This window comes from Camelina sativa, chromosome 10 (assembly GCF_000633955.1).
Source record: "Camelina sativa cultivar DH55 chromosome 10, Cs, whole genome shotgun sequence".
NCBI lineage: Eukaryota > Viridiplantae > Streptophyta > Magnoliopsida > Brassicales > Brassicaceae > Camelina > Camelina sativa.
In genome coordinates, this window is record NC_025694.1 from 524,238 (window position 1) to 538,874 (window position 14,637).

General features: G+C 34.2%; 2 protein-coding genes across 3 annotated transcripts; both read left to right on the plus strand.

The window, feature by feature from the left end:
* Window positions 5,515-11,825, plus strand: LOC104716211 (cellulose synthase A catalytic subunit 2 [UDP-forming]). Of its 2 annotated transcripts, XM_019231180.1 has the most exons (14): window positions 5,515-6,011; window positions 6,521-6,907; window positions 6,984-7,086; window positions 7,179-7,338; window positions 7,438-7,704; window positions 7,792-8,137; window positions 8,231-8,368; window positions 8,469-8,594; window positions 8,683-8,812; window positions 9,636-9,718; window positions 9,814-10,084; window positions 10,167-10,363; window positions 10,450-10,800; window positions 10,886-11,825. In XM_019231180.1, the coding sequence occupies exons 1-14, from the start codon at window positions 5,931-5,933 to the stop codon at window positions 11,468-11,470; spliced, it is 3,225 nt and encodes a 1,074-aa protein (XP_019086725.1). In that variant the 5' UTR covers window positions 5,515-5,930; the 3' UTR covers window positions 11,471-11,825. The 2 variants fall into 2 exon arrangements, with proteins under 2 accessions (XP_019086725.1, XP_010431901.1); XM_010433599.2 differs by lacking the exons at window positions 9,636-9,718; window positions 9,814-10,084; window positions 10,167-10,363 and adding exons at window positions 8,991-9,261; window positions 9,343-9,539 and having other exon boundaries at window positions 5,516-6,011; window positions 8,683-8,895; window positions 10,886-11,470.
* Window positions 13,695-14,481, plus strand: LOC104716212. Its single transcript, XM_010433600.1, has one exon. It carries the CDS (start codon window positions 13,880-13,882, stop codon window positions 14,273-14,275), a length of 396 nt encoding a protein of 131 aa, XP_010431902.1. The 5' UTR covers window positions 13,695-13,879; the 3' UTR covers window positions 14,276-14,481.

A 14,637-nucleotide genomic window follows, 5' to 3' on the forward strand; every position in this document is an offset into this window, starting at 1 on the left:
AGTAATCATTCTCTCCTCCTCTCCCACCAATATCAAATGTTGTTATATCTCATATGTATTGTAACTTGTAAGAGTTTGATTCTATATTTTAATTTAGAAAGTATTATATATATTTAACATTGTTTTCAAATTTTATTTATTTATAGNACTCAATTTTATTCAAACACAATAAATTATTATTGTAACTCCATAATTCAAAATGTAATTTCCATCATTTCTTATCATATAAATAAGCATTCTCTCCATTTCTCATTCTCTCGTATTGACATTATTTTACTATCTAATTTTCACATTCTCTCATTCTCTTTTACAATACCTCAAATCATTTTTCATTTTTTATTTTATTTTTGATTTCTTATTTTTGTTGTATGGGTTGTAAAAAACAAATGAAATATCATTGTAAAATTTTAATGCTAAATTTTAATTTTAGAGACTACATGATATATATTTTACATTGTTCTTATTTTAAAAGATTCATCTCCATTATCTAATTTGGATTATTATCTTATAAGTAATCATTCTCTCCTCCTCTCCCACCAATATCAAATGTTGTTATATCTCATATGTATTGTAACTTGTAAGAGTTTGATTCTATATTTTAATTTAGAAAGTATTATATATATTTAACATTGTTTTCAAATTTTATTTATTTATAGAAAAATAAAATATTTCTTTTATATTTCTTGCCTTTCTAATCTATTCATATTTATTTTTCAAACTTGCATAGTTAAATTTAAATTCACATATGTTGGTTTTAACAAAAAAATCAACATTATTTGAGAATTAGATGTTCATATTCATTTTTAAACGATCAATGTGTAACATAATATATATAAACATTTTGTATTGCGATCACAAATTCCATTTCCATTGATTAACTCCATATGTTGTCCTATTTGTAGGAATAACAACACACTTATTTAATATATATATAAGAGCAGATGATTAATCGAAATAAACATTTCTCCAAATTTTATAATTCAATCAGTGTGAGTGTACTTATTACTTTGAAAAACCTTTACATTGAAGTTCATAAATCATATAAGAAAACCAAAATATTATATTACTTCAAATTTGGAAGGAAACAATTGGTATTCCTTTTTACAAAATTCAAGACACATATAAAAATTTATTAATATTCAACTCACTTTAAAGGCATAAAAGGTCATTTAACTCAAAAAATAACTTCTATCCAATAATTCCATACATTCCTCCCACAAATAATATATATATATATGTTCAAGATTATATTTAAATATTACAGAATTTTTTAGTTAGCTAAACTTATAGCCACATATATACAATATATATACATAAGAATTTATATTACTTATTAACACCATAATTCGACCCATTATTTGCTTAACTCAAATTAAAATTGATTTCAAAGCCAACTAAAGAAAACCATAAATGATCTTATTGATATTAGACCAAAACATGGGCATACAAACATAATCACTTACACGGAAGATAATTATTTTTAAAAAATAACTTATTATTGCAAAATCAACGTATGAAGGGTTTACATAAGCAGTTAATTAGAAAATCTAAAATACAATAAATGTATTGGGAACAATATCAGTCAATGATAAGATTAGATCCTCAAAAGCAATAAACGACATCCTCATAATTCATAAAAAATAAACACCACAATTGTACACATCTAAACGAAATGGTATAAACATATAGTGTATAAATACAAGTGACTGTGAAACCCGTATATGCCCAATTAAAACGAAATAATATAAAAGAATAAACGAAAAAGACCAAAAAAATAAGAAAGTGCCAACTACACCACAACCCACACATTGGGTGGGGAATCACCTAGTACAATTTAGTGGGAAACTCTTAACAACTAACTAATGACCTTTTCGTGTAGGATAACACAATAATTCGATTCTAATTAACAATGTCTTTCCATTATCATTCGTCAGTTCACAATAATGCGATACAGTGAAAACAATTAAAAAAAACATGTTTCATTATAGTGGTAATTTCCGTCGGTGCCAATATTGTATCTAAGCCTGGATATTTGGGTATCCGATCGGTTTTGGGTTCGGATTTTCGGATTTTCGGATGTAGAGATATAAAACCTGACCGGATATTTTCTAATATCGGGTCGGGTTCGGGTAATTTCGGGTTACCCGAAGTCATAATAAAAAAAAATTATGTCTTGAAACTAAAAAAAAAAAAAAACTTTCTATCTTCCTTTTCTTGTCTCCTTCTTCTTCGTCTCTCTTTTTCAACAAAAAAAAACCCTAGATTTGTTTATCCTTCGTCACTACTTCAAAAATTAAATCCTTCAAATTCCCTACTAAATCTAATATTTATAGCAAATTATATGATATGATTCATATTTATCTTCCAACCTCACTCACTCTTCAAACCCCACAAACTATATTTTTTTTGTAGATCTGTTTGTCATGTTTCTACTAAAATTGATCTAGGTAATAAAAATAAATAAAACAATTATGGGTTCTGTTGATTGAGAAAGAAAAAAATAAATCAATTTTAGAATACATAATTATATATATATATATATAAATAATTAATGTTTTTATACTATGACATAAAACTAAGGTTGCAAAATGGTTTATGATAAACTTGTAAATGCCTAAGGTACTGGGTTCAAACCCACTTAGATGCATTTTTGTATTTATTTTGGATATTACCCGAACCCGATCGGATATCCGAATTTCAAAGAAACTAAATCTGATCGGGTATTTAGTACTATCCAAATCCGAACTGAACTGCCTATTTTGGATCGGGTTCAGGTTCGGGTTTCGGATTCGGTTAAAATGCCTAGGCCTAATTGTATCTTAGTTATTATCCTACTAATTAGTTTTGAATTATGTGATTAGTTGGAGCCTTGTTGTAGGCCATCTATATAATGCTTTTGGCCATATATCGGCCGACGAATATTCGAACTCCCACAGCCCGACGCAGTATAATATATACGCTATATATGCACCATTTAAAGAAGTCAGTACGTAGTAAGCATACGACGAGCTGGACTAAACGTGAATCAAATCCATTTATATAATACTGCATGGTGCAACTAATCAAGATATTTAAATAATTAAAAGCAAAACATACGGTAGTATTGATTATTATATAATTGGTTAAATTAGCCGCAATTATACCTGAATTAGTAAATACTTCATTTCATTTTTTGGGTGGTCACTACCTTATTTTTTGTCCCCAGATGCTTGGTTGGCTGGTTAAATATGATAATCTTTTGGCAACATCTATTTAGGAACGCATTTAACGTAATTTATATTCTAGTTCACTTGTGGCTAACTAACTGGTCATCGTACATTAATTTGATAGAAAGACTAATTCGTACCATCCAAATAATGATTCGGTTATCATTTCGCCATCGAAATAATCGGTTTTATATGGCAAAGAGATAGACATTTTAACAAATCTATTTACGATAATTTGGTAGAACATAGTAAGTAGTCCATGCATTGATGACATAGTTCGCCTCTAATCAGTTTTAATAATAATACTTGTTAATATCATTGTGTCATATTTATAATCTAATCGAAACAGACCTGGTTTATTTAAATGCATATAAATCAAGTAGATGGGGAAAAAGAGAAAACACTGTAAGACCTTTTCAAATGTCTTTGTTTAAGTAGAATGATTATGGTTTATAAATTAACCATAATAACATCATATTAGACATGAAAAAAGCATCATCTGTATATTTTAAGAATTTTTTATGAAATACTTGTCTAATTTTCTTTTTCTCTGAACTATATCATTTTTTTATAATAAAAAATGAGAATATTTCCAAGTTTTAAATAGTTGCATATAGTTGACAAAAGAAAAGAGAGTTGCATATACGAATGATAATTTCATTTTGGTGTGCTCGATTTGAACATTCTGCTCGTGTAGTTACATTTTGTGTCGGCTGGTTTTATAGTTTAGAGACTGTTTAGTGAATGCTTATATATATGCCTTTTTACACGCAAAAGAAAAAAAAAAGAATAATGTATTTCCACTGACCCAAGAAAATGTTACGCAACCGACAAGATTTCTTTACCTTCTAACGTATTAAACTAAGAAAGAAAGAAATTGTTTATTCAGAGTTGGTTTGGAAAAGATACTGATCCAACGGTCACGATTTTTTACATAACATTATTTAATTAATACGACCAAAATATCCTGATGAAATCAATGTATACCTACTTAGAAACTTCATACAAAAATATCAAAGGAAAGCTTCTAAACTTTAGTTTCTTTTTTTTTTCCATTATTACAATATTCACGTGTAATATAATAACTCTGGATGTTTATTAATAAATTATCCAATTATTAACAAAATAAATCTGATCTTCCAATCATATAGTAAAGTTAGGCATTCAAAACAATAATTTACTTTACTTACCAAAAAAAACAATAATTTACTTTAGGAAAAACATGAAATAAAACAATTAACCACTAAATTACCTTGTTTGACCAGATTTAGTTTGTTTCTTGATTAAAAAAAAAAACTGTGAATATGGGGTTTAATAAAAAAGGCAACAAAAACTTTTAGGGGATTTCTTAAAATTACAGCGGTGTAAAAAAATTATACGACATATATATATATATATATATCTGGAGTCTGGACCCGATCACGAGGACTCGAATCTAGGGATTTTAAACCGAACCGAAATAACCGAATCGAACCGATATTTTTGGTGTTCGGTTCGGTTTTAGTTATGGCGGTTGAACTGATTGGTACATTTTTTTTTTCAAAAAACTGAAATATTTTGGTTATTTTGGTTCGGTTTTCGGCTAACCGACTTTTTCTTTTTTTTTATAATTTTTTTATTTTTTTTTAAATTTTTTTAGGAAAAAAAACTAATAAAACCGAAATTTACCCTAAAATAACCGAATTTACCATAAAATAACCAAAAAAACCGAAACCAAAAAAACCGAAATATTTGAAATAAAACCGAAAACCCCGAAATTATCTCTAAATAACCGAAAATCCGATTTTTTCATGTTTTTAATCAAATTTCGGTTTTAAAATTTTAAAACCGAATTAACCGAGAAACCGAAATAACCAAACCGAAATATATTTCGGTTCAATTCGGTAAGATTTTCAAAACTCAAAAAAACCGAAAAACCGAAATAACCGAACCAAATTCACCGAAATAACCGAAATCCGAGGCCTACAAGTCCAATCTATTGAATTGGTAACAAAACAAGCCCTCAAAATAATATTGTTCTCCAGAACCTGTAAATATCTCTCAGTTTCGTTCGGTCTAAAAATATCTCTTCTCATCAGTCGAGTCGATGATACCAAAATAACCAAAATATTTTTATTTATTTATTTTTGGTTTGTATTTCTTCTACTTCTTCTTCATCCTTTCACCAACTCTAGAAGAAGGTGGGACTCACACAGTCTCCAGCTCCACCACCACCATAGCCATCGTTGTTTTATCCGGGACCCACTTATTATATATGTGACGTCTATGTGTTTGTTTATAAAACATTTGTTTCAATCTCTTAATTTCATCTGTTTAACTTATAAAGAGAGAGAGAGAGAGAGAGAGGTATTTGATCTCAATTTTGCTGTCCACATTTTATTAACACAACTCTGTCTGTCTGTCTGTCTGGGGGTTGTGTCTGAATCCTCTTCTCTTCTCTTCTATCTCCCACAGTCATCTTTCTCTCAATCTCTTCTTTTCGTTTTATTTATTACTAAATAATTATTACTATAAATATATATATATATATATATACACCAGACCCAATATATATTTATTGTCGATTCGGTTTTCTATTTCGTCTTCCACACTGCATGCTCTGAATCGGTGTGTAATGGAAGAAGCTCAACAGTCTGGATCCATCATCCGGGTCGGGTCCGGTCTAGGTCTCTGAGCAATATTTATATACATAGAGAGAGAATTCGGTTATTGAGAGAAGAAGACATGAATACTGGTGGTCGGCTCATTGCTGGCTCTCACAACCGAAACGAATTCGTTCTCATTAACGCCGATGAGAGTGCCAGAGTAAGAGAATTTTATTATTATTACTTCCCCCTCTTGATTTCTTTCGTTTCACTCCTTAATTGAAATTTATTCACCAAAAAATGTTTTTTTTTTTTCCTTCTCTTGGGATCTAGATTATGAGAATCTTGATGGAATATTTTGTGATCTGAGGTTACTGAAATTAGAAGTTTCTGGGTGGAAGTAATGCCGCAACCCACGTTTTCTGTTATTTTTTTCCTTTTTTCTTCAAGTGTTGTTGCATGATTTATACGTGTCGGCAGAGTTGTCCTGAGTAGCAATAAGTTCATACAAATCATGTTCTTTGGTTTATCTGAGCTGCTCTTTATTGCTCTCACCTGATTCAGATAATTAGTAATTAGTGTCTCAATTATGTAAAGACGACAACTTTCATAAAATTCTGATTCACTATATAAGCTACAAGTGTTCTTTTTTTTAGTCTAGATCATCTTTAGGATTCGATTAAAGACTGATATGTTTTCATTTTGTTCTTGTGAATTTTTGCTATATAGATACGATCAGTACAAGAACTTAGTGGGCAAACATGTCATATCTGTAGAGATGAAATCGAATTAACGGTCAACGGTGAGCTCTTTGTTGCCTGCAACGAATGCGCATTCCCTGTTTGTAGACCTTGTTACGAGTATGAACGTAGAGAAGGCAATCAAGCTTGTCCTCAGTGCAAAACCCGTTACAAAAGGATTAAAGGTAGTCCACGTGTTGACGGAGATGATGATGAAGAAGACGACATTGATGATCTTGAGAATGAGTTTGATCATGGGATGCACCCTGAACACGCCGTTGAAGCCGCCTTATCTTCACGCCTTAACACTGGTCGTGGTGGTTTGGATTCATCTCCACCTGGATCTCAGATTCCTCTTTTGACTTATTGTGATGAGGTGAGGAATCCAAATTGCCTTCTTTTCATTGAAAACGTTATTCTTTTTCTTATAATGTGTATGTTCTTTTTTTCAGGATGCTGATATGTATTCTGATCGACATGCTCTTATTGTGCCTCCTTCAACGGGATATGGGAATCGAGTACATCCTGCACCGTATACAGATTCTTCTGCACCTCGTATGTGTTTGCTTATGACTCCTAACCCTTTTGTTTATATGAATTTGCTCACCTTCTAATAAGTTATGAAATGGTTTTCTTTTCTTTTACAGCACAGGCAAGATCAATGGTTCCTCAGAAAGATATCGCGGAATATGGATATGGAAGTGTTGCTTGGAAGGACCGTATGGAAGTTTGGAAGAAACGGCAAGGCGAAAAACTTCAGGTCATTAAACATGATGACGACGAACTGGATGATCCTGACATTCCTATGTAAGTTCAATGGTTTTGTTAAATATCTCATATAATCTTTTTCTGTTCAATGGTTTTGTTTTCTTATTGTTGTATAAACATTTTTGGTGCTAAAATCAGGATGGATGAAGGAAGACAACCTCTCTCAAGAAAGCTACCTATTCGTTCAAGCAGATTAAATCCTTATAGGATGTTGATTTTGTGCCGGCTCGCAATTCTTGGTCTTTTCTTTCATTATAGAATTCTTCATCCAGTCAATGATGCATATGGATTATGGTTAACATCAGTTATATGTGAAATATGGTTCGCCGTATCTTGGATTCTTGATCAATTCCCCAAATGGTATCCTATAGAACGTGAAACATACCTTGATAGACTCTCTCTCAGGTAACAGAAACTCAAAAAGACTAATTGTCTGCAAATATTCATTTTTTACATGTCCAAAGATTTGTAAACCTCTCTTTCTCTCATTAGGTACGAGAAGGAAGGAAAACCATCAGGACTAGCACCTGTTGATGTTTTTGTTAGTACAGTGGATCCATTGAAAGAGCCACCGTTGATTACAGCAAACACTGTTCTTTCCATCCTAGCTGTTGATTATCCTGTGGATAAGGTTGCTTGTTATGTATCAGACGATGGTGCAGCAATGCTTACATTTGAAGCTCTCTCTGATACAGCTGAGTTTGCTAGAAAATGGGTTCCTTTTTGTAAGAAGTTCAATATCGAGCCACGAGCTCCCGAGTGGTATTTTTCCCAGAAGATGGATTATTTGAAGAACAAAGTTCATCCTGCTTTTGTTAGGGAGCGTCGTGCTATGAAGGTTTTGGTTGCTGCTTTTTCTCTTTTTTTGCGTATATCCAATGATATATATATTATTTTTAAAACCTGATGTATATATTTTTGTTTGTTGCAGAGAGATTATGAGGAATTTAAAGTGAAGATAAATGCATTGGTTGCTACAGCACAGAAAGTGCCTGAGGAAGGTTGGACTATGCAAGATGGAACTCCTTGGCCTGGAAACAACGTCCGAGACCATCCTGGAATGATTCAGGTAATGATATGACTCTGTTCTTATTATGTTTTGGTTTGTTGTAGTTCTCAATATATCTCCAGACATATATGCTTTTTTTAATAGGTTTTGAAAATGGCAGGTGTTCCTGGGACATAGTGGAGTTCGTGATACGGATGGGAATGAGTTACCTCGTCTAGTGTATGTTTCTCGTGAGAAGCGGCCTGGATTTGATCACCACAAAAAAGCTGGAGCTATGAATTCCTTGGTTAGGATAATGTGTTTCTTTTACTTGTCAATCTCTCTGCTTTCCTGAGTATAAGTAAACTAAAAGTCATTTTACTTTTTTCTTGAAGATCCGAGTCTCTGCTGTTCTATCAAACGCTCCTTACCTTCTTAATGTCGATTGTGATCACTACATCAACAACAGCAAAGCAATTAGGGAAGCTATGTGTTTCATGATGGATCCGCAATCCGGAAAGAAAGTTTGTTATGTTCAGTTCCCGCAGAGGTTTGATGGGATTGATAGACATGATCGTTACTCCAACCGCAATGTGGTGTTCTTTGATGTATGTGCCCTTATATGTCTTTTTTGCTCTGTTTCTTTTTTATGTTTTACTGCTCTCCACAATTCTCATTTACTCAATTTTGGCGTGATAAACAGATTAACATGAAAGGTCTTGATGGGATACAAGGACCGATTTATGTCGGTACAGGTTGTGTCTTTAGAAGACAAGCTCTTTATGGTTTTGATGCACCAAAGAAGAAGAAGCCACCAGGCAAAACCTGCAACTGTTGGCCTAAATGGTGTTGTTTGTGTTGTGGGTTGAGAAAGAAGAGTAAAACGAAAGCTAAAGATAAGAAAAACAATGTTAAAGATACTTCAAAGCAGATTCATGCGGTAGAGAACATCGCAGAAGGGGTCATTGTCCCAGGTAAAAGAAGGAGAAAACATAAACATTTCTTGTTTGGTTTCTATCTTGTTCAAATTCTAATTAGCTGTTTTTAATTGTTAGTGTCAAATGTTGAGAAGAGATCTGAAGCAACACAGTTGAAATTGGAGAAGAAGTTTGGACAATCTCCAGTTTTCGTTGCCTCTGCTGTTCTACTAAACGGTGGAGTTCCCCGAAATGCAAGCCCCGCGTGTTTGTTGAGAGAAGCCATTCAAGTTATCAGCTGCGGATATGAAGATAAAACCGAATGGGGAAAAGAGGTAAAGAAAAAAACATTACAAAGTTTTCAAATTGAACTACAGAGGAGGTTCTTCTGGTTTCATTCTTGCTAATAATGATGACACNCGGAAAGAAAGTTTGTTATGTTCAGTTCCCGCAGAGGTTTGATGGGATTGATAGACATGATCGTTACTCCAACCGCAATGTGGTGTTCTTTGATGTATGTGCCCTTATATGTCTTTTTTGCTCTGTTTCTTTTTTATGTTTTACTGCTCTCCACAATTCTCATTTACTCAATTTTGGCGTGATAAACAGATTAACATGAAAGGTCTTGATGGGATACAAGGACCGATTTATGTCGGTACAGGTTGTGTCTTTAGAAGACAAGCTCTTTATGGTTTTGATGCACCAAAGAAGAAGAAGCCACCAGGCAAAACCTGCAACTGTTGGCCTAAATGGTGTTGTTTGTGTTGTGGGTTGAGAAAGAAGAGTAAAACGAAAGCTAAAGATAAGAAAAACAATGTTAAAGATACTTCAAAGCAGATTCATGCGGTAGAGAACATCGCAGAAGGGGTCATTGTCCCAGGTAAAAGAAGGAGAAAACATAAACATTTCTTGTTTGGTTTCTATCTTGTTCAAATTCTAATTAGCTGTTTTTTAATTGTTAGTGTCAAATGTTGAGAAGAGATCTGAAGCAACACAGTTGAAATTGGAGAAGAAGTTTGGACAATCTCCGGTTTTTGTTGCCTCTGCTGTTCTACTAAACGGTGGAGTTCCCCGAAATGCAAGCCCCGCGTGTTTGTTGAGAGAAGCCATTCAAGTTATTAGCTGCGGATATGAAGATAAAACCGAATGGGGAAAAGAGGTAAAAAAATAAAAACATTACAAAGTTTTTAAATTCAACTACATATAGGTTCTTGTGACCTCATTCTTGCTGATAATGTTATGCAGATCGGGTGGATTTATGGATCGGTTACTGAAGATATCTTGACGGGTTTCAAGATGCATTGCCATGGATGGAGATCTGTGTACTGTATGCCAAAGCGTGCAGCTTTTAAAGGATCTGCTCCCATAAACTTGTCTGATCGTCTTCATCAAGTTCTACGTTGGGCTCTTGGCTCTGTTGAGATTTTCTTGAGCAGACATTGTCCGATATGGTATGGTTATGGTGGTGGGTTAAAATGGTTGGAGAGATTCTCTTACATCAACTCCGTTGTCTATCCTTGGACTTCACTTCCATTGATCGTCTACTGTTCTCTCCCTGCGGTCTGTTTACTCACCGGGAAATTCATCGTCCCCGAGGTACTACTACTATTAGTGATAATGACCTCTGTATTGATCAGTTTGAAGATTGTTTTCTAAAATGTAGTGTGTTTTGCTATGACAGATAAGCAACTACGCAGGTGTTCTCTTCATGCTCATGTTCATATCCATAGCAGTTACTGGAATCCTCGAAATGCAATGGGGACGTGTTGGAATTGACGATTGGTGGAGAAACGAGCAATTTTGGGTGATCGGAGGGGCCTCTTCTCATCTGTTTGCTCTGTTTCAAGGTTTGCTCAAGGTTTTAGCTGGAGTTGACACGAACTTCACGGTCACATCAAAAGCAGCAGACGATGGAGCTTTCTCTGAGCTTTACATCTTCAAGTGGACAACTTTGCTGATTCCTCCGACAACGTTGTTGATCATAAACATCATTGGTGTGATTGTGGGTGTTTCGGATGCAATTAGCAATGGGTATGACTCTTGGGGACCTCTGTTTGGGAGACTGTTCTTTGCACTTTGGGTCATTGTTCATTTATATCCATTCCTCAAGGGGATGCTTGGGAAACAAGATAGAATGCCTACAATAATTGTGGTTTGGTCAATTCTGCTAGCGTCGATATTGACGCTCTTGTGGGTAAGAGTGAACCCGTTTGTGGCTAAAGGTGGACCAGTGTTGGAGATATGTGGGCTGAATTGTGGAAACTAAAGAAGGAAGAGTAAAAGGAGTATTGTGTTGGAGCTTAGGAAGCAGATGTATTGATGGTGAGATGAGGAATGTGTAGTCCTCTTTTGGTGGTTGTTGGATGAATGATGCAAGTGTGTGTTCTTAGATAAAGAAAGATGTGCAGTTTTTTACAAGTTTTAAAACTTTTGTTTTTGGTTTTTGTTCTCCCCTAAATTAATTCTTTGTTATCAGTCTTATACTAAAAATAGAGTTGTTTGTTTTTATTTTTCTTTCTTTTACATGTACTTTTTAGAGTTATTCACTAGCTTTTGTCTAATACAATAAGGATCATATAGATACACTTTGTTAATAATGGATTTTCGTGTCGTTTCACACTTTTTTTTTTTTTTTGCCTTTGTATTTTGTTCATGAAATAGAACTATTGATCATCATCATTTATGGCAGGAATGACGTCCTATTTCTCCCTTATAACTATAATATCGTACTAAATCTACCTAGAACTTTAATCTCATTTGTGTCTCCCCGAGTCAATAGTTTTAAACCTAATTCCACCCGAATCCGATAGTTTTCATCTATTTCTCCAATTTTCTTGTTTAAACGGTTTACGATCCAAAACTGATAAAACCAACATAAACCCGGTCTAAATTAATTTTTAGACCAACCAAATGTTAAAACCGATCCGACCCGTTATCTTCTTCACCCGTTTCCATGGTTGCTAGTTTAATTTCGTATATTCATCATAATGTTTTTTTTCTCGGTATGTTTCCCAGCTTCCTTCTTCTTTACAACAAGATCACCCTCAGTTTCAATCTCCACCTCCTCTGTCGCTTCTGTTTTTTATTCATCACCACCGCTGCCACCACAATCGATCCAATCTCCACTAACTCCCTTCTATTCTCCTTCGCTGACTCCGCCTCAGGTCAACACGCCTCTGCCACCACTATCATCACCTCCGTCTCCTTCTTCTGCTGCACTGCCTGCTCCTTCTCCACCATCTCCACCACTGCCAATTCTATAACCAGATCTTCCTCCGCCTGCGCTAGCTTCTTCTCCACAATTAAGAGATCATAGAAGGAAACGAAATTGAGTCTTGAAAAATATGGTTTAGTGATGTAGGAGATTGATATTGGTCACGTTTAACTATAATTGAAGTTGGTTCAATATGGGTTAAGATGGATTGGTCACCAAGCTGCTTTGGCATAGTTAATATGGGTTAAGATGGATCAATCACGTAAAATCAACGAAACTCCACCAAATAATCATAGTTAATTCTATTTCATTATTTGTATGGATCTGATATATAAAGATCTCTTTTTCTCGAGTATATATGTATGTGATTCCGTATGTGTATCACGGTATAATCAATCAACACATAAATTCTCAACCTCTAATTTTTCAAGTGAATAGAATACTTATCCAAAAGGATTGTTCGAGGTTAGTGATTTTTTGTCGGGTTTGGAAATTTTTTTTAAGGAGGCTGGGGAAGAGGGAAGAACCGGTATAGGTTCTTAATGTTAGGTTTTGATGGGTTTAATTTGAAATCGGGTTGAAATAAGGTTTAGTCCGGTTAGTTAGATTAATTAGTTAGTTAAACAATTATTAAACCAATAGTAAACCACATCAACCCAGATTCATAGGGCAATAGATGATATTTGATATTTTGAGAAGGAAATGACAATAAAACTATTGTTTAGGTAGAAATAGGTCTAAAACTATCGATTTAAGGAAACACAAAAAAAAAGGGTATAGTTACGAGGGGAAATATGACGTTCTTCCTTTATGGCAAAAAAGAACTTGTAACGGTAATGTTATTAAACCAAAATCTATTGAAACTTGAAAGGCTGCAAAGCCACCGAATGTCCCACATCGGATGATGATGGTACGATTAAGATGATAACACGTGGAATGAAGGGGCTGTGTTTATTCCTTATCAATTACCGGAGTGGACCCTACCAAATCGTATAATTGAAGTCAAAGGCATTTATTTCTCTCTCTCTTCAGATAAATAATATGGAAACCTCATCACAGAAGGACATACAAGAGCCGTTGGATCAACTAAAAAGAAAAATCTTAAAGTCGGTCAATAGCTTTGACGGTTTAGGATCAATTCATTATAATACACTTTGTTCCACTGGATGATGATCAGGCTTGGTTTATTTTTCACTTTTAATATTGTTATCTTCTCTGAAAGTTGCAAATCTTTCACAAGACACGTTCTTCTTGCAAACCGACATTGTAGTCTCCTTTTTTTTCTTTAATAGTTTGCCTTATTTCTTCTTTTCTATTACTATATAAAAGACGACAAAACAAAACCATACGAAAAAAAACAAAACACAGAGGATACACGTAAACGTGATCAGAGAGGGGTCAAAAGGGAGACAATATAAATTCGATCGATCGAGGATCCATCCATTTATTCGGGAAAAAAAAATGATCAATCAAATGGATGAGCAGATTGGTTTTTCGGGAGATTCGTCGTCAGAGATTGCGATTTCGGAGACGGAGATGGAGGCGGCGAAGCAGCTCGTGCAGTTGAGCGAAGATGATACGTTGAGCTGTAGCAGCGGCACTGGCTGGAGCGTTTCCGGTTTCGACGCTTGTGAAGGGAAAGCCGAAGGCGGTCATAATACCAAGAGACATGAAGAAGTTGTTGTCAGTTCCAAGGTTAGAGATCATTTGGTCGGAAATGAGCTAAACGACGGCGTACCAGGGAACAAGAGTTTTATGAAGATGATCATGGAGACGAAGACAAGGATAAATAAGAAGCAGAAGTATCGGTCTCTCGCGAGCATCTACAGAGCGACGAAGGAGATGACGCAAGGCTAACTAGTAGATTAGTCGAAGGAAGGGAATGATGGCTAATTACGTTTTAATGACGTTAGTTAAAAGCGTGTTTTGATTACTATATGTCATCGTTTTCTATGGTTTTTGTATGTAAGTATCTGTTAAGCGTTGAACCGGGAGAAGGTGCTAGAAGAAGAATTGTGAAGCTTTTGCAATAATTTGTTAACAGAAACTTGTTTGACAAAATGTTAATTTAATCATTTATGACCTGTTTTAAATTAAAGTAGACGTAAGTGCATTGAAATTACATTAATAGTTCAACAATTTTGTTCAATGTTGATACTATTGTACCAACTTTTTCCTTTCCATATAGAACCAAAATGAATCGCATGATACAAATATTG

Excerpts from the sequence above, each read along its gene's own strand:
- LOC104716211 (XM_019231180.1), top strand. The coding sequence starts at position 5,931 with ATGAATACTGGTGGTCGGCTCATTGCTGGCTCTCACAACCGAAACGAA. Across the intron at positions 9,719-9,813 it reads GCAATGTGGTGTTCTTTGAT|ATTAACATGAAAGGTCTTGA; the intron begins GTATGTGCCCTT and ends CGTGATAAACAG. Across the intron at positions 10,364-10,449 it reads AAACCGAATGGGGAAAAGAG|ATCGGGTGGATTTATGGATC; the intron begins GTAAAAAAATAA and ends AATGTTATGCAG.
- LOC104716212 (XM_010433600.1), top strand. The coding sequence starts at position 13,880 with ATGATCAATCAAATGGATGAGCAGATTGGTTTTTCGGGAGATTCGTCG.